Genomic DNA, 18,734 nt, shown 5'->3' with positions numbered 1-18,734 from the left:
TCGGTCAAGCATCCAAATTAATACCAGAAGGTGGTGCAGGAGATTCCTCCTGCCTGTGTATCATGCGTATTTACTGCTGCCATAGACTTATATTGGCTGTTTCAGTCTGTATTACGGACCAAAATAGGACATACTGCAATTTTTTTTCATGCGTGTAAGAGAAAAAAAAAAACAAAAAACCACATTTGAGTATTCCAATGCAAGTCTATGGGGTTTCAGTACTGCGGATTAGGACAGTAAAAAATATGCACATAATACGCAGCCAAAATACACTTTGTGAGCCCAAACACACGTGCTTTCCTAAACTGCAGCTCAGCTGTTATAGTCTGACGATATACGACTAATGCTCACATTTAGTAATCGCGTATTAATGAGCGGAGTTAAAGGAAAACGGTAAGCTTTCCTCTGCCGTAAACATTTTGAGGTGTCCTCTAGAGAACGCACTTTCATCTTACAAATCCCCATGCTTCAAGGCTGGTTACACAGCCGATCAGAGACCTGACATGTGCCGATATCTCCTCTGCTGCGGACCCGGCAAAGCATAAGTCACATGGGCTCAGATCTCCCTCTACCCCAATGTATAAAGTAGCCAGAACTCTCCAGAGGATCTCTAAACTGGTGACAGTGGTTTTTTTAATGAGCCCCAAAACCCTGTCCTCATATTACACCATTAATACAGCAGAGGCCCATAGGAAGGATACAAGATCCACCAACAGCAGCATCTTGATTGTTTCCAGAAGATATACAAGCCGTTAGATTACACATCCCCTGACTACATAATCGGCGCTCGGGACACGTGATGCTTCATATAACGGCACCTATTACACATTGGCTGTGGTTCTGGCTGATAATAGGAGGCTCTGTGTCCACGAACTATGAAGGGGGTGTTGCTTGTTTGGTGGCTGCAGCCACGAGTTAGACAGCGTTGTCCCACCATAGTTCGGCCAAGACTCTTAGAGGAAATGTGTGATTCCTGCTGACCAGACCCACAAGTGATGGACGGCGCTGCATCAAAAATCTGCATTTTAAATTGATCAAAATCTGCGGTGTGTTTTCCAGTGTGGCAAATACATTGTGCAGCCAGCTCCACGCAGTCAAACCATGCCCAGCCGTGGTGGCAAGTGGCTGAAATCAGGGGAATAACTGTGTGGCCAATCGCCACAACAACCAGGCGGGGTTTAGCCACCTGCAGCACCGACCCATGTAGCCTTCACACGGCCGTATGCAACATTGTGCACACCTTAGCGGAACTTTGTTTGCACTATGAACGAGGCGTTTTTGTGCACGTCTGCATATTTTACCGCACGCAGGGCATGTTGTTTTTTTTTTAGTGTGGGACACAAACATACAGATGGAAATGCCTAATTCATCTAATGAGCTCCAGCTGTGTTCCTATTCACACATCTGCTGGTGTATTGCATTGACTTCTGTGGGGACCTTTGGTGTGCAGAAAAATAGAACAAGTTCTACTTTTTTTTTTTTTTTTTTTTTGTGGGACCGAAATGCGCATGATATAATATAGAAATGTGAACAAACCCATCGACAGTAATTGTTTGTATTCTCTGCGTATGGTTTAAAGCCGGCCTGAGGCTTACTCTATGAATTCCAACAGTGTTTAGGGTAGATCCACATGAAGTGATTTTATTTTTTAAATTTCACTACAGTATATATATATATATATATATATATATATATATATATATATATATATATATATATATATTTTTTTTTTTTTTTTAAATCCAAAATTGGATCCAACAGGAAGGAGAAGTACAGATATCTACTTGAAATCACAGCTTTTGTGCTCATCCCGTATAAGCTCTTCCTTTATATATCCTACATCACACAAATCCACTTCAGGCTTTGGCTATAAAAAAACAAAACAGTTGCGTTTTTTTTTTTTTAAACGATTGTTTGGAAACCATTTCAAGGCTCAGGCAAAACAGGGACAATGTTATAAGACTGGTATTTCAAATGCTGGTCTTAAGAGTAATTTCCGCTGGTGTACAATGTACCTAATACATTAAAAAGGCCCACCCCTCTTCATGCATTAGGTGCATCCATAGAATTATTCGGCAGGTCTGACCTGGCGTACAATATAAATATGAGAGGTGTTACGAGTCAAAATCCCCTTTGAGATTTGCGACAAGAGAAGTGGGCTGTAATCGAAGCTGACACTTGAACAGTTTACGGACAGAATAATCCGCGTTTGCACTACTGTTATCGTGCTGAGGGCAGATACATTGATGAGAAAAAAGTTTACAGAAGTTATCTGGGACTTTTCTGAGTTTTTTTTTTCTATTGATGACCTGTCCTGGGAGCAGTGCCTGCAATAACAACCGAGGCTTCTGTGCTACAATTAGTTCAATCTGCTTCCTGTGTTTTCCATAGCGACAGCACTGCTGGTAATCAGCGGATCGGTGGGGATCCCAAGCGGTGGACCCCCAACGATCATCTGTTGATGAGTTATCGGGCCAGAATATTCCTACAAACTCTCATGTGCCATTCAGGCTGCGTTAAAGAAGAAAGCAATCTCCTTGTTTATCGGCTGATTGTGTCTCTTAAGTGAGCTTAAAACACTCGCTGGTCGGCCACTTATCTTCCCGAGAAATCAGGAGATTTGCAGATGATCAATGACAACTGTATGGGAACGAACAGCCTTGTGAACAATCGGTGGTCCTCAAAGAGCAGACAATCTGCCCATGTACATGGAGGAAACCAGCACCGACCAGCAGGCTCAATGTCGGTCAGTGGTCGCTAGCATGGGCACATTGTTTGCCTTTATAAACTTGCCATGTGGGCATTGCTCACGGCTTTGTTCAGATGACTGCATTTTATGAGAATGTGGAAGTACCATTCTGACAGGTTTGTCATCATTCCCATGATGGGATTTTGGTCACAATTAGAACGAAGCCCAGCTATAGAGAACTTCAGTATAATCCTGCGCTGCCGTTCGTCACTGGTGTACTCTAACCCATTCACAAGTGTTTCGATAGGTGCAAGCGTTGGGTCCACTCCACCATCTATTGACACAACCGGCGGCTATGTGTAAAGTGCACTAGTCTAGTCTATGGCAGAATGTTGGCACAAGTGGCTTGTTTGCACAATACCTTTTTCACCAGTGATTAACTGAATGTTTTAGAAGCTCATCTCTAGAAAAGACCTCTATATATTCACTAAGCCTCCTACCATCTGATATCTGCACAATAAAGGCGAAGACAGAGGTGCTTGGAAAAACATTTTCCTACTGCTGACTTAAGGCGAGCTCATGACAGATCTACTTCTACAAGTGTATAGGCAACTTCTATTTTATGGTACATGTACTTGAGTGATTATTTTTGACGTATGTGTGCCCCAATCTCTAATATGAATATTTTATGGATCGGGCCAGGAAAGAGACAATCTATCCGCTTACGTATCTTTTCCTACTGTCGTCCATCCGCTATTCACTACAACTGCCTGTCTGTGTGTCTTCGAGATGAGTGTTCTGCACTCAGCTTGATCCAACGCAGAACAGGAGAGCCTGTACATGCTGTAACATTTATGTATATCATACATGTTCCCATCCAAATGACAAGTGATTCATAATGGTAGCTGTTAGTCCTCTGAAGCCACCAACCCCCTACATAGTCATTTAAAAACTGCATTGCAAGCTAGAAGTGATGGCATGTACTAAACTAGTAACTAACAACCGTAACATTCATATAATCGCTTTCTATTCTCCTTGCTGCATTTCATACTATAGCTATAACTAAGGAGGATTATCCCTGAAAGCCAAAGCCGTTGAGATGTATCTGATTATAGTGCAGACAATATCATTATCCTCTACCCTTGTGATGAGAAGTACCTTTAATGAAACTGGCTGGGATACAATACCTGTGTCTATGTATGTCCCCCTTGTCGGAGAATAGTAACAGTCCAGTTAGAGATCTGATTAAGGCATTGACTTAGCTGGTCCCAGATTTTATGGGATTTTGTGTTGGTTTTTGCCCTGAAATGCACAGTGAATGTATCCTATCAATATCTCTCACCGCAGGGAATATTAATCGTATTGCATGGACATACATATAACCTGGCGAACAGTCCACATGTTGCTTTTGGTTTTGTCTCATGGCTTATGTTCCTAGTTATAAATTGGTACAAACTGCAGAGAAAACTAAAAAAATTCTATTTTCAATTAGATTTGCAGCGGACGTATAGGTAATAGCAAGTAAATCTGCTGGACTTGGACCTGGTTCTCTACCTCTACAGCTGCCGGAGCTTAGACATCTAACATTATTTACGGACACAAAGCCGGTAAATAGAATGAGAAGTGGTGACTGTTATACTCCGGGTGCATCTGCCCCTCGTTAGGGGTTACGAGTGGCCCAGCTGCCATCCCACTAGATATTCACTTATAATCAATCGTTGTACTCGGAAGCCTCCGCCAACCTTCAGTTTCCTTCTAAGAGCTGGGAAAGCCCCAAACGCAATTCATTGAGCTGACAGATTTTGATATCCAGCTCGTCTCCAGCTCTGCTGATTTCTTCCCGTATCCTGTCTCTCTCCAAGTGTGTATCTTTCATGTTCTGCTCCGCCTTCTGCAGTTCTTTCTCCAGTTCCTGGTTTCGATCCTCGAGCTCCTGCCAAACCACACAGTAAAATGAAGATTCAGTGATATTGTACAGGGCTTGACTTACAGAGTAACACAGCAAGGTTGAAAGGACACAAGTCTAGTTCTATCTACTATCAATGGGGAGAAAAAGGCAAACCTGAAACATAAACCTTTATTAGATACAATTAAAACTAACCAAGCCTCATCCATCCAAGTAAGTCACCCCAGCGATAATACATTGTGTAGCTGATCAGTACAATAGCTGAGATATGTGCATGCTTATACTGGGATGCCAATATTAATCCCTTATGGACTAGGCACAGTAAATGTACAGCACTTGGTCCTGGGCTTTAATCCTGTCTCATAGTAATTAGCTGTCGGAGGCTGTTCTGTATATGTATATATCAGTATACAGGACAGAGCTCTGATGTCAGAGGTTGTTCTGCATATATATATTACAGGACAGCGCTCTGATGTCGGAGGTTGTTCTGTATATGTATATTACAGTATACAGGACAGAGCTCTGATGTCGGAGGCTGTTCTATATATGTAACAGTATACAGGACAGAGCTATGATGTCGGAGGCTGTTCTGTGTATGTATATTACAGTATACAGGACAGAGCTCTGATGTTGGAGGTTGTTCTGTATATGTATGTTACAGTATACAGGACAGCGCTATGATGTCGGAGGTTGTTCTGTATATGTATATTACAGGACAGAGCTCTGATGTCGGAGGTTGTTCTGTATATGTATGTTACAGTATACAGGACAGCGCTATGATGTCGGAGGCTGTTCTGTATATGTATATTACAGTATACAGGACAGAGCTCTGATGTCTGAGGCTGTTCTGCATATGTATATTACAGTATACAGGACAGAGCTCTGATGTCTGAGGCTGTTCTGCATATGTATATTACAGGACAGAGCTCTGATGTCAGAGGTTGTTCTGTATATGTATATTACAGTATACAGGACAGAGCTCTGATGTCGGAGGCTGTTCTGTATATGTATATTACAGTATACAGGACAGAGCTCTGATGTCTGAGCCTGTTCTATATATGTATATTACAGTATACAGGACAGAGCTCTGATGTTGGAGGTTGTTCTGTATATGTATGTTACAGTATACAGGACAGAGCTCTCATGTTGAAGGTTGTTCTGCATATGTATATTTCAGTATGCAGGACAGAGCTCTGATGTCGGAGGTTGTTCTGCATATGTATATTACAGTATACAGGACAGAGCTCTGATGTTGGAGGCTGTTCTGTGCATGTATATTACAGTATACAGGACAGAGCTCTGATGTCGGAGTTGTTCTGCATATATATTACAGTATACAGGACAGAGCTCTGATGTCGGAGGTTGTTCTGTATATGTATATTACAGGACAGAGCTCTGATGTCGGAGGTTGTTCTGTATATGTATATTACAGTATACAGGACAGAGCTCTGATGTCGAAGGTTGTTCTGTATATGTATATTACAGGACAGAGCTCTGATGTCGAAGGTTGTTCTGTATATTACAGGACAGAGCTCTGATGTCGAAGGTTGTTCTGTATATGTATATTACAGGACAGAGCTCTGATGTCAAAGGTTGTTCTGCATATGTATATTACAGGACAGAGCTATGGATGTCGGAGGCTGTTCTGTATATGTATATTACAGTATACAGGACAGAGCTCTGATGTCGGAGGAGGTTCTGCATATGTATATTACAGTATACAGGACAGAGCTCTGATGTCGGAGGCTGTTCTGTATATGTATATTACAGTATACAGGACAGAGCTCTGATGTCAGAGGCTGTTCTGTATATGTATATTACAGTATACAGGACAGAGCTCTGATGTCGGAGGTTGTTCTGTATATGTATATTACAGGACAGAGCTCTGATGTCGGAGGCTGTTCTGTATATGTATATTACAGTATACAGGACAGAGCTCTGATGTCGGAGGTTGTTCTGTATATGTATATTACAGTATACAGGACAGAGCTCTGATGTCGGAGGTTGTTCTGTATATGCATATTACAGGACAGAGCTCTGATGTCGGAGGTTGTTCTGTATATGTATATTACAGGACAGAGCTCTGATGTCGGAGGCTGTTCTGTATATGTATATTACAGTATACAGGACAGAGCTCTGATGTCGAAGGTTGTTCTGCATATGTATATTACAGGACAGCGCTCTGATGTCGGAGGCTGTTCTATATATATATATTACAGTATACAGGACAGAGCTCTGATGTCGGAGGTTCTGTATATGTATATTACAGTATACAGGACAGAGCTCTGATGTCGAAGGTTGTTCTGCATATGTATATTACAGGACAGCGCTCTGATGTCGGAGGCTGTTTTATATATATATATATTTATATATATATATATATATATATATATATATATTACAGTATACAGGACAGAGCTCTGATGTCGGAGGTTGTTCTGTATATGTATGTTACAGTATACAGGACAGCGCTATGATGTCGGAGGCTGTTCTGTATATGTATGTTACAGTATACAGGACAGCGCTATGATGTCGGAGGCTGTTCTGTATATGTATATTACAGTATACAGGACAGAGCTCTGATGTCTGAGGCTGTTCTGCATATGTATATTACAGTATACAGGACAGAGCTCTGATGTCTGAGGCTGTTCTGCATATGTATATTACAGGACAGAGCTCTGATGTCAGAGGTTGTTCTGTATATGTATATTACAGTATAGAGGACAGAGCTCTGATGTTGGAGGAGGTTCTGTATATGTATATTACAGTATAGAAGACAGAGCTCTGATTTAGGAGGTTGTTCTGTATACGTATATTACAGTATACAGGACAGAGTTCTGATGTCGGAGGTTGTTCTGTATATGTATATTACAGTATACAGGACAGAGCTCTGATGTCGAAGGTTGTTCTGTATATGTATATTACAGGACAGAGCTATGATGTCGGAGGCTGTTCTGTATATTACAGTATACAGCACAGAGCTCTGATGTCGGAGGTTGTTCTGTATATGTATATTACAGTATACAGGACAGAGCTCTGATGTCGGAGGCTGTTCTGTATATGTATATTACAGTATACAGGACAGAGCTCTGATGTCTGAGCCTGTTCTATATATGTATATTACAGTATACAGGACAGAGCTCTGATGTTGGAGGTTGTTCTGTATATGTATGTTACAGTATACAGGACAGAGCTCTCATGTTGAAGGTTGTTCTGCATATGTATATTTCAGTATGCAGGACAGAGCTCTGATGTCGGAGGTTGTTCTGCATATGTATATTACAGTATACAGGACAGAGCTCTGATGTTGGAGGCTGTTCTGTGCATGTATATTACAGTATACAGGACAGAGCTCTGATGTCGGAGTTGTTCTGCATATATATTACAGTATACAGGACAGAGCTCTGATGTCGGAGGTTGTTCTGCATATGTATATTACAGGACAGAGCTCTGATGTCGGAGGCTGTTCTGTATATGTATATTACAGTATACAGGACAGAGCTCTGATGTTGGAGGCTGTTCTGTGCATGTATATTACAGTATACAGGACAGAGCTCTGAGGTCGGAGTTGTTCTGCATATATATTACAGTATACAGGACAGAGCTCTGATGTCGGAGGTTGTTCTGCATATGTATATTACAGGACAGAGCTCTGATGTCGGAGGCTGTTCTGTATATGTATATTACAGTATACAGGACAGAGCTCTGATGTTGGAGGCTGTTCTGTGCATGTATATTACAGTATACAGGACAGAGCTCTGATGTCGGAGTTGTTCTGCATATATATTACAGTATACAGGACAGAGCTCTGATGTCGGAGGTTGTTCTGCATATGTATATTACAGGACAGAGCTCTGATGTCGGAGGCTGTTCTGTATATGTATATTACAGTATACAGGACAGAGCTCTGATGTTGGAGGCTGTTCTGTGCATGTATATTACAGTATACAGGACAGAGCTCTGATGTCGGAGTTGTTCTGCATATATATTACAGTATACAGGACAGAGCTCTGATGTCGGAGGTTGTTCTGCATATGTATATTACAGGACAGAGCTCTGATGTCGGAGGCTGTTCTGTATATGTATATTACAGTATACAGGACAGAGCTCTGATGTCGGAGGCTGTTCTGTATATGTATATTACAGTATACAGGACAGAGCTCTGATGTCTGAGGCTGTTCTATATATGTATGTTACAGTATACAGGACAGAGCTCTGATGTCTGAGGCTGTTCTATATATGTATATTATAGTATACAGGACAGAGCTCTGATGTCGGAGGTTGTTCTGTATATGTATATTACAGTATAGAGGACAGAGCTCTGATGTTGGAGGTTGTTCTGTATATGTATATTACAGTATACAGGACAGAGCTCTGATGTCGAAGGTTGTTCTGTATATGTATATTACAGGACAGAGCTATGATGTCGGAGGCTGTTCTGTATATGTATATTACAGTATACAGGACAGCGCTCTGATGTCGGAGGTTGTTCTGTATATGTATATTACAGTATACAGGACAGAGCTCTGATGTCGGAGGTTGTTCTGCATATATATAACAGTATAGAGGACAGAGCTCTGATGTGGGAGGTTATACTGCATATGTATATTACAGTATACAGGACAGAGCTCTGATGTCGGAGGTTGTTCTGCATATATATAACAGTATAGAGGACAGAGCTCTGATGTGGGAGGTTATACTGCATATGTATATTACAGTATACAGGACAGCGCTCTGATGTCGGAGGTTGTTCTGTATATGTATATTACAGTATACAGGACAGAGCTCTGATGTCGGAGGTTGTTCTGCATATATATAACAGTATAGAGGACAGAGCTCTGATGTGGGAGGTTATACTGCATATGTATATTACAGTATACAGGACAGAGCTCTGATGTCGGAGGTTGTTCTGCATATGTATGTTACAGTATACAGGACAGAGCTCCGATGTCGGAGGTTGTTCTGCATATATATTACAGTATACAGGACAGAGCACTGATGTCGAAGGTTGTTCTGTCTACATATATTACAGTATACAGGACAGAGCTCTGATGTCGGAGGCTGTTCTGTATATGTATATTACAGTATACAGGACAGAGCTCTGATGTCGGAGGTTGTTCTGTATATGTATGTTACAGTATACAGGACAGAGCTCCATCGAGCACCTTCTCCATCTATCATTACAGAAAGTAGAAATGAAATTATTAGAAAGTCTTATTATATAAATGTATGTTATATCCATATATTTACACGTGATCTTTCTGATATGTAAGACTCATAATTCATAATTACATATTTAAAAATTGCTAATAAAATCCTCATTTAAGTTCACTTTTATGTGTTTGTTGGGTAATTCCAAGGAATCCACAATGCACTCTCTCATCCAAAATAAATAAGATTGTCGGTGGTAGGGAAATTGCATTGGAAAGGGTTAAGGGGTCTCTGGACCCCTTAAAAAGGCTTTCCAGGGAGAATACTATTGATGACCCATCCCTAGGATGGGTCATCAATACTTGATCAGCTGGGGTGCATCACTTGAGACCCCGACCGATCAGCTGAGCGGGCGCATGCTGTCAGCACCGCACATACAGAGGTCAGACCTGAAGCAGCAGAAATCTCGGCGCCGACCTCTGTGTAGTGGCCGACGCTTGTAACTGCAGGCAAAGCTTGCGTTGATTTCAATGAGAGCCGTGCCTGCAGTTGCAAGCGCCTGTCACTACACAGACATTAGTGCGAAGACTTCCGCTACTTCATCTCCGACCTCTGTATCGGTTAGGGTTTGGATCAACTAGCGATGACATATCCTGAGGAGAGGCCATCAGTGGTATTCTCCCTGAAGAACCCCTTTAATATTATAATCCCAGTATAAGACCTCTTTCACACAGGAGTGTTGTGATTTTCAGTGGTCCACATCGCGGGTGAAAGTCGCATGAATGAGAGAAAGTCGCAGCTAAATCTCACGTTTGCTTGCCAATTCACATGGCCTGATGCGGCGTATATACTCTGCAGGCCGGAATTATGTCGGCCAGGGGCAGAGTGTTTAGAGATTCTAAACTCTCTTTCCCCCTCCATTTGCCGGCTGATCGCAGCAATAGAAGCCTATGGGAGCTGCTGGCAAAGGGAGGGAGTTGAGCAGCTGGAGCTGCTACTAAAGTCCCTATGCCTCCCCTTACTGGCAGCTCCAAAAGGCTTCTATGGGAGCTACTGGCGGTTAAAAGATAGAGCAAAACCTATCTTTCTCAGCCATGTGTAAAACTGGCCGGCCAGCCGATTTGACACGCTGTAAAATCGCTCATTTGAACAGATGCATTGGAATCCAAAGCTTCAGATGGTCTTGACTTTCATCGCAAGTTTTATCGCGGCAAAACAGCCGTTGGAGTGAATAAGGCCTGAGGATGCACATATTATATAATATCAGCTGTTGGACGGATCAGCATTGACAGATGAGGCTTGGTTAGTTTTATGGTATCTAGCCTTTTTCTGTGATTTGTTTTTGTTTTTGTCTCATGTACGGTCTTCCTATATTTATTTTGACTTTTCCGACAGTCGCTTAGGGTACTTTTACACGTAGTGAATATCGTTTGTCCGAGGGAATGAGCCAACGATGGCACAGTTTGCTTGTTCATTCAGGCGGTTAGTTTAAGCAGATAAATTGCTTATTTCACTTTTTTTACAGGATTGTTCAGTTTGCTGTAATTTTGACTGAGAAGGACTAAACCATTGTTGTTTAAACGAACTATTAGCGAACGAGCCAACGATGATTTTTATGCTAGCATGAAATTAATGATGAAGATGAGCGAACCAATTATCGCTCGTTGCACAATCGCTGGCCGCACAGGCTTGTGTGTCATTGCCAACATTTTGAACTAAATTCGCTGGGCAATGGGTAGCGGGTGAAGGGACTGGGAGAGGGAAGAGGCAGAGGTGGAACGATAAAGGATCAGCTGTGGTGGTACAAAATATGGATGCTACATGAGGGACAATAGTACAAAGCCCTTCTTTCACCCAATCCTATGTGTTCTACAGACTGAGTGATTACTACACATCATGTTGGCTTTCTCCTCATAGCAACTGATCTTCGCAAAGTAGTTGATAAAATGAAAACGGAGCTCCAATTAATTGCTGGCATCTGTAATATACACACATTTTATTGTCTGAATCAGGGCCCCAAATGTATAGAACTCCCCCCAGATCTACTGACCCAGACTATGGTGATAGAATTCCGGTACAGTATTTCCACAGGAGGTCTGGCAATTGTGGGCATTTTATGGCCGGCTCAAAGTGGTCTTAGATATTTTTGATAAATGGACCCATTATTATATGTGTGAAGACTTCTAAAAAAAAGCTCTTATTTTGGTGAAGAACATCGTGCAAATGGTATCAGCATGTTCCTTTATTTGTGCAAATGGTATCAGCATGTTCCTTTATTTGTGCAAATGGAACAAGGAACAAGAGGTCTGCAGCACCACCTATTGCCTTCCAATAGGTGGCACTTCAAAGGTATTGTTACATCTTGCCCCTGGAATATTCCCCAAAAATAAGACAGTGTCTTATATAAATTTTTGCTCTAAAAGATTTAACTTTTTTACATGTATCGCTGCCTGGACACTATTTATATTGTCTTTTTTATTGAATGTAACAAAATCTCAATTTTGGAGTAGGGCCTATACTTCAGGCGACCTCAAAACTCCTGGAAAATCATTCTGCACCCTCAAAAATTCAGAAAAATCATACTAGGCTTATTTTCAGGGTAGGTCTTATTTTCAGGGAAAAGGGATAGATAGCCTTATAGGTCTCCTCCCACTCCCACGCCTTAGGCTTCCTACACGCAGCAAAGTGCGATATTGGGCATAAAACCTGTGCATGTGCAATGTACCGGGGGGTGGAGGTGTTTTTTTTTTTTTTGTGAAAAAAGACGCCCCCCATCATTTTACTTAGGTTGAAGTCCTCCGGTGCAGTTTTCAGTTGCATCAGAGGATTGACAAAGTGTTTCTCATTATTTTCAATGGGAATGCAAGCCTCGCACATTTGCGCACATCAAACGGCATCCGATGTGTTTTCCTGTCCCATTGAAAACAACGGGCGATGTGTTCCGAGGGAATGCCGAACGATGGGAGATGCCGCAATTTATTCCTGCACCACAATGCAGGAAAAAAAAAAATGTTCGTATACATGACCCTATTCAAAAAATTTGTGCGGGATTTGTATTCCCACGTGATTTTCACAGCCGTGTGAATGCTGGGCTCACGTGGCCGTAACCCTTAAAACGCTGTGGGGTTCAAGCAGCATTTTATAGCTCTGCCACGTAGGGTGACGAAATTGTACTGAGTATGACAGCGTATCTCACACACGCTGTCGCACACAGTTCACCTAATTTTATTTTTGCCCTGCGTTGTCACTTTGTAATTTAGGATGTGCATAGCGAATAATGGGCTCTATCGTGCGTGTATACGAGGCAAAATAGAACATGTTGTGTTTTTTTTTGCGCTCGCGTATTACGCAATTTTGGACACACTAATGTGACTGGAACTATGTAAGGTAATGTAATTGATGACATGCGAGTTAGAGCTTGGTCACACAAGCGTAGATCCGCGCAGAAAAAAACTGCACCACAGGTGAAGACGGATCGCCGCTTGTGTGACTGAGCCCTTACCATGTAGCACACGGGCTTGTCAGCCCAGTCTAAGGAGGAACGGTATGCTTCCTGAACCTTCTTTTGTGAAAATCCACCTTGCATATGATTAAAAATAAGGATTTGCAGGCTGCGATTAAATAAATGGCAGCTATTTGGACAGTCCCTCAGGAGGGCAGATGCACCTACATACGGGACCTATCATTTTTGCAGCATGAGGCCATGATTTTTCGCATTCCTTCAAGCTCCTCCAGGACACATACATATCTCTCCTATCTCAAGGTCTTCAGCAGTGCAGCCTTTTAGAGAGATCTCGGTGCAGAGGAAATACGGTATACTGCTCCCCCCGTATCCACTGACTTTTCCCTCCCAACAAGCTAGAATAACAGGGAGCCAACTGTGTATCCTTCAACAAAGCAGCAGGGCAAAGCATCTCCATGGCAACCGGCGGCACGCTGACAAAGAGAATCCACACTGACAAATACCCACATGTACCTATAGTGTATAGCATGCAAGAACGCGCTATACGTATCTACTTATATATCTCTTATACATTGCTACTGTCTTCCAAGGCAATTTATAAGGATGCACAAACACTTAGAAGGAATCACACGTGCATTCCCCCATTCATTCCTTAGCCCTTTCCAATCCAATTTGTATCCTTGTTTTCTAGGGGGCTTACTCTTTTTCTGCTGTTATACAACAGCGCTATATGCTGGCTAAAGCCAGTACTGCATGAGGTGACACATTGGATAGGCTCCGACAGCAGAGAGGCTGGCAATATACAGTAAGAGAGCCCTGACGGACGTCTTCCAACATCGGAGCTGTACAGCCTTAAATCATAATGTCTTCACACGTCAGACAGCGGATTGGAAAGGGTTAATAGAGGAAAAAACACCGTAATTGCCAAAACAAGCGCTGCGTCCTGCAAACTCTATTTTTAGGCTAATTTCATAAAATTTACGTTGCGTAAAAATTTTTTGAACCAAAATCTGCAATGAAATCTGAAGATGGTTTTGGCGCAGATTTTCAGTATATTTCACTCATTGCAATGAAATGAATGAAACTGGCAGTGAAAGTCCGTGGCGTACCCACAACAGATAGGGCGTGCTGCGGATGTGAAAACCTGCAACATAATCAGAATCCACTAAAGATTGTTTTCCGCTGTAAGTGAATGAGATTTGCTAATATCCGATTCACTAATATTGTCCAATACTCAATTGCGGAAATTCGGTGCAGATTCTGCAACTAAAATTCAACAACTAGTAGGCAATATCTCAAACCGGCCTCACTGACTGATATTGGTAGTGACATCAGTATGCCACTAGCAGTACTTGTGCCCCAAGCCCAGGGAAGGTGAGCAGCATAGGGGACACCTACCTTCTGTGTGTAAATGATAGGTGGTTAGGGCAAAAACACAGGGGTGCATGTGATAATACGCTCGCCGCTACGGAGAGTGTTAGCGTATGAACCATAGTTTTTTCTTTTTACTATTCCAACTCCATGCTATTGCGCACGGTTTGGAGGATAGGTCCTGCTCTATCTTTCTTGCTCATAGTATTAACGCGCGAGAATCCCGATAGTGAAAACTAAACCATAGAAATCAATAGTTTGATTTTGGCCCGTTATGTGGCCGTGATATTTATGGCCACATAACAGGACTAAGACACGTCCATCTGTTTAAGCCCATAGTGTGTCAATCAAGAAAAAAAATGATCATCTCACTTACTTGCCGTAACGTATCCCTGCCATGAATTATATGAATGGTATACAGAACTGTTCTGGCTACAGATGCCATGGCATTGGTAAAGATGGCCATGCAGATTAGTGTAAACATCGCCGCATGTTCAATTTTTGTGAGAGTCTTGCAGAAGCCGGGAACATGCAGATTGTGGTCTCCCACATGGCCCACGGACAGAGTATCTGTGTGCTGTGCGATGTGCATTGCGCCCGAGAATGTCAGATGCAACTCGCTCTCTCTTGTATGAACGTGAGAAAAATCTCGCAAGGTTTGTGCGTTGTGAGACGCACAAATCTTCCACGACTATGAACCTCAATCTTTTGAATGGGGTCATACACATGAGCAATTTTTTTCCCGCACTGTGGGAAAATATTATGGCACGTCCAATCTTTGGGCATGCTCTTGCATCACCCATTGTTCTCAATAGGGCCAGCATCTCACCATGAGCTAGGTGCGCGCGGTCCGATACAAGGTCTCCCATTGAAAACATCGGAAGGCACTCTGCGAATCTCAGCCGCGGCAGAGGATCCTTGCTTCCCAGAAGTGACGCGAGGTGTTTTTTTTTTTCCAAAGACCTCTCACGTCTGCAGCAAAATCGCATGTTGGTGAGCACGAGTGGAATGAGCCTTAAGTAGATTTCCAAACCTGAGAGCATTGTAGTCCAGATTTATTAGCCAGGTGTTGCTTGGGTCTGACAGTATAAAGAGTGCTGGGGTAAGATGGCCAAATTCCTTAAAAGGCACAAACCTCTTTACAAATTAGGCACATCTTTTGGCTGTCCTGTTTGTACAGCAGAAAATCCAATCCCCACCAGCTATGAGCCAGTTCCTGGCGTGAATTATAGTAAATCATCAGGCCAAGGGAAGCTATAAAAAAGTGTGCACCAAAACTTGTGACTCTTATGCCCGATATCTGGAGCAAGAGCTTTAAAAGGAATTCTCCTTTTAAGTTTTTGCTGTTGATGAACGTTCTTGTAAATGCCTATATGACTTCTTATAAAGACAGCTGTGCTGAACCAAAACACCTGGGTTAAACCCAGCATAAGGGGTCATCATCATTGGACATTTTCTTACTTGGAGTTTCTGTAGTAGCTCATCTCTTTCACTCTCCAGTTCTGTAAGGTCGGGTCTCTGTCCTTTCAAATGAAGGATCTCCTATAGCCAAAGCAAAAAATAAACCCATGAATATATTGTGTAACTGTTGGGGTCTGTTCAGCTTAGGTTTCAGGCTCTATCCCAGAGGTTCTGTCTGCATCCCCGAAAAAGAGATTCAGACGGAACCCTGGAATGGAACAATAAGGTCTCCGTTTCACTAAGTCTCCATTCGATTCTGGCATAACTACTGAATCACATGTTTAGGAATACAGATGGAACCTGAAACACAGTCTGCACACAGGCTGCTGTATATAATGGGACTATATAGCTTTTAAAAAAAAAAATTCTTATATAATAATAGTACAAGTAACTGTAAGAAGCTTAGACAAATGCAAAGATAAAAGTGCCCCTTTCTCCACTTAAAAGCCACTTCTTCACCCCTGCACTTATCACTCACTCTGAATGTGCTGATAGTTCATAGTTCATGAGCTGCAGTTCATAGAAGTCTATGGAGAAAGGAGGAGGAACTACTGGAGGGAGCCAGAAGCAGAAAGAGACGCTGCAGCAGTGGCTAGTGAGTGTTTTATTTCACCTTAGCGCTGAATTCACAGTTACAGTAGTGCTGTATAATGCTCTCCATGCAGCTGTGCTATAGAGCTAGAGGAGCAGGAACTCCCCTTTTCTATGTTCACTGTGTATGGGACACATTATAACTGCTAGTCTCTTTACGCTCCCTAAGCGGAGTTCAAGGAAAATTGAAAATTAGAGATTGAGCCTACAGAAGGAGAAATGGCTAAAAATGCAGGATATAAGTCATAAAATGGACAGAAATAGTATTCCTCATGTATATACACATGACAGCCTATTTTGAAAAGTCATCTGAAAATATACTGAAGGCTAAATTAAATGTAATTGCACAAATCATTTAACTATACAACCCCCTTAATTACCTCTTCTTTGTTCTTCAGCAGCGTCTCAAGCTCTTGCAGTCGCTGAGAAAGTTCATTTTCCGGATCTGTGCCACTCGTTGTAGAATGAGTCTCCAGTTCTGTAACCTGCACAACGGGGACAACAAATTATGCTTTTGTTCATTGCCTGTAAAACGTTCTCAATAAAACTGAGCAAATATGGTTAGATAGAGCGGTGTTCAATTAAGGAAGAATAGAACTGCAAGACGCATAACAAAAGTGAAATAAGACGGTGGAGAAAGTTTTGGCAGATGACAGTTGCATGAAGCATCACCATTAGAGATGAGCGAGCGTACTCGCTAAGGGCAAATACTTCAGCAAGTATTGCCTTTTGTGAGTAACTGCCCACTCGTCTCAAAAGATTCGGGTGCCAGCGGGGAGGAACGGGGGGGGGGGGGGGGGAGGAGATCTCTCTCTCACTCCCGCAACTCACCGCTCACCCCCCCCCCCCAACCCCCCCCCCCCCCCCCGTCATCTGAATCTTTTGAGACGAGCGGGCAGGTACTCGCAAAAGGCAATACTCGCTCGAGTATTTGCCCTTAGCGAGTACGCTCGCTCATCTCTAATCACCATCGTTTTCTACAGAACTAGTCACGAAAGCCAGAAAATACTGGACTGTAGGCACAACCCTTATAATATATGGCACATTTAGACAACGGGATTAACACAATTCTTCTTTATGTTTCTGCAGGGGAGCTAACCACACTTTGGAGGCAAGAAGAAGTGACGGTTAGCTCCCCTGCAAGAACATCATCGTACTCTATCCAGCCGTTTCTGAAGAAGGGTCTGTGTCCACGAAACGTGTCCTATGTGCTGGCTCTTAAGCGAGTAACTAATAAAGGGAATACACTGATTCATCTTTGTGTAAAAGTGCCTAATATTATTTGGGTTGTGCCTATGGTCCATTATTTTCTGCCTTTCATGACTAGCACTTTCATGCCCTGTTGCCCACCTTAGCTGTATTTGGAATGGCGGCACCCTACTAACTAGGTCTCAAAAACTACTTTACAGATTGGATCACATCCCTAATAGTAGTTCCTCCACACTTTGCTTCCTTTTCTTCCACTTCCTAGAGAGGACCTTGCATGTAGTATGTAAATCACCCATTTTCTCCACTCCCATTTCAAACTAGTACTTTCTCTAGTAAATTGCACATTTCCTATTACTGCTGAGTCATGAGCGGCACTTCTGCTTTCACAGCGAGGGCAGTTCTATGCTTTAAACAAATGAAATCTCAGTACATTTTTCAGTACACAAATAACATTTTACGACTTCTTGTGTTAAGCATCGGCAAAATGGGAGAGAAATGGTTTGGAATCACAATGCTAAGTACTTTTACCAACATGACATTGAAAACAAAATCTCAAAGCCTAATTGAAGTCCTGCACAGGTTGACGGCTAATTGTATTGGTTGAGCTAGTTGCCTTTCCGCTATTTCTGCAGTTTTTTTTTTATTATGAGCACTTGTCAAAATACAGGTTGTAGTTTGCAAAACGTACAATTACTCCAGATATACGACACCGTGGTCTTAAAAAGTCACCCCTTGTATGAAGGGAAGATAAGTGAATCTTGAGTCTTTTAATGGGTTTTCCAGGGAAACATGATTGATGACCTACCGTCAGGATGGGTCATCAATAGTTGACGTGCTGGGTTCCACCACTAAGGACCCCAGTTGATCAAGTGCTCGCTGTCGCACCACAATAC

General features: G+C 42.4%; 1 protein-coding gene across 2 annotated transcripts in view; it reads right to left on the bottom strand.

Moving 5' to 3' along the window:
- Positions 1-1,727: 1,727 nt before the first annotated feature.
- HOMER3 (homer scaffold protein 3) overlaps positions 1,728-18,734 on the bottom strand; it is a 124,988-nt gene continuing 107,981 nt past the window's right edge. For both annotated transcript variants that reach the window (XM_066604547.1, XM_066604546.1), the window contains 3 exons: positions 17,013-17,117; positions 16,042-16,122; positions 1,728-4,622 (listed from right to left, as the gene is read on the bottom strand). In XM_066604547.1, coding sequence (XP_066460644.1) covers positions 4,434-4,622; positions 16,042-16,122; positions 17,013-17,117 — 375 coding nt within the window. In that variant the 3' untranslated portion in view covers positions 1,728-4,433. The remainder of the gene's footprint in view (positions 4,623-16,041; positions 16,123-17,012; positions 17,118-18,734) is intronic.

Source organism: Eleutherodactylus coqui, chromosome 5 (genome assembly GCF_035609145.1).
Source record: "Eleutherodactylus coqui strain aEleCoq1 chromosome 5, aEleCoq1.hap1, whole genome shotgun sequence".
Taxonomy (NCBI): Eukaryota; Metazoa; Chordata; class Amphibia; order Anura; family Eleutherodactylidae; genus Eleutherodactylus; species Eleutherodactylus coqui.
Note: the sequence above shows the minus strand (reverse complement) of the source record. Positions and strands in the feature narration are given on the sequence as shown.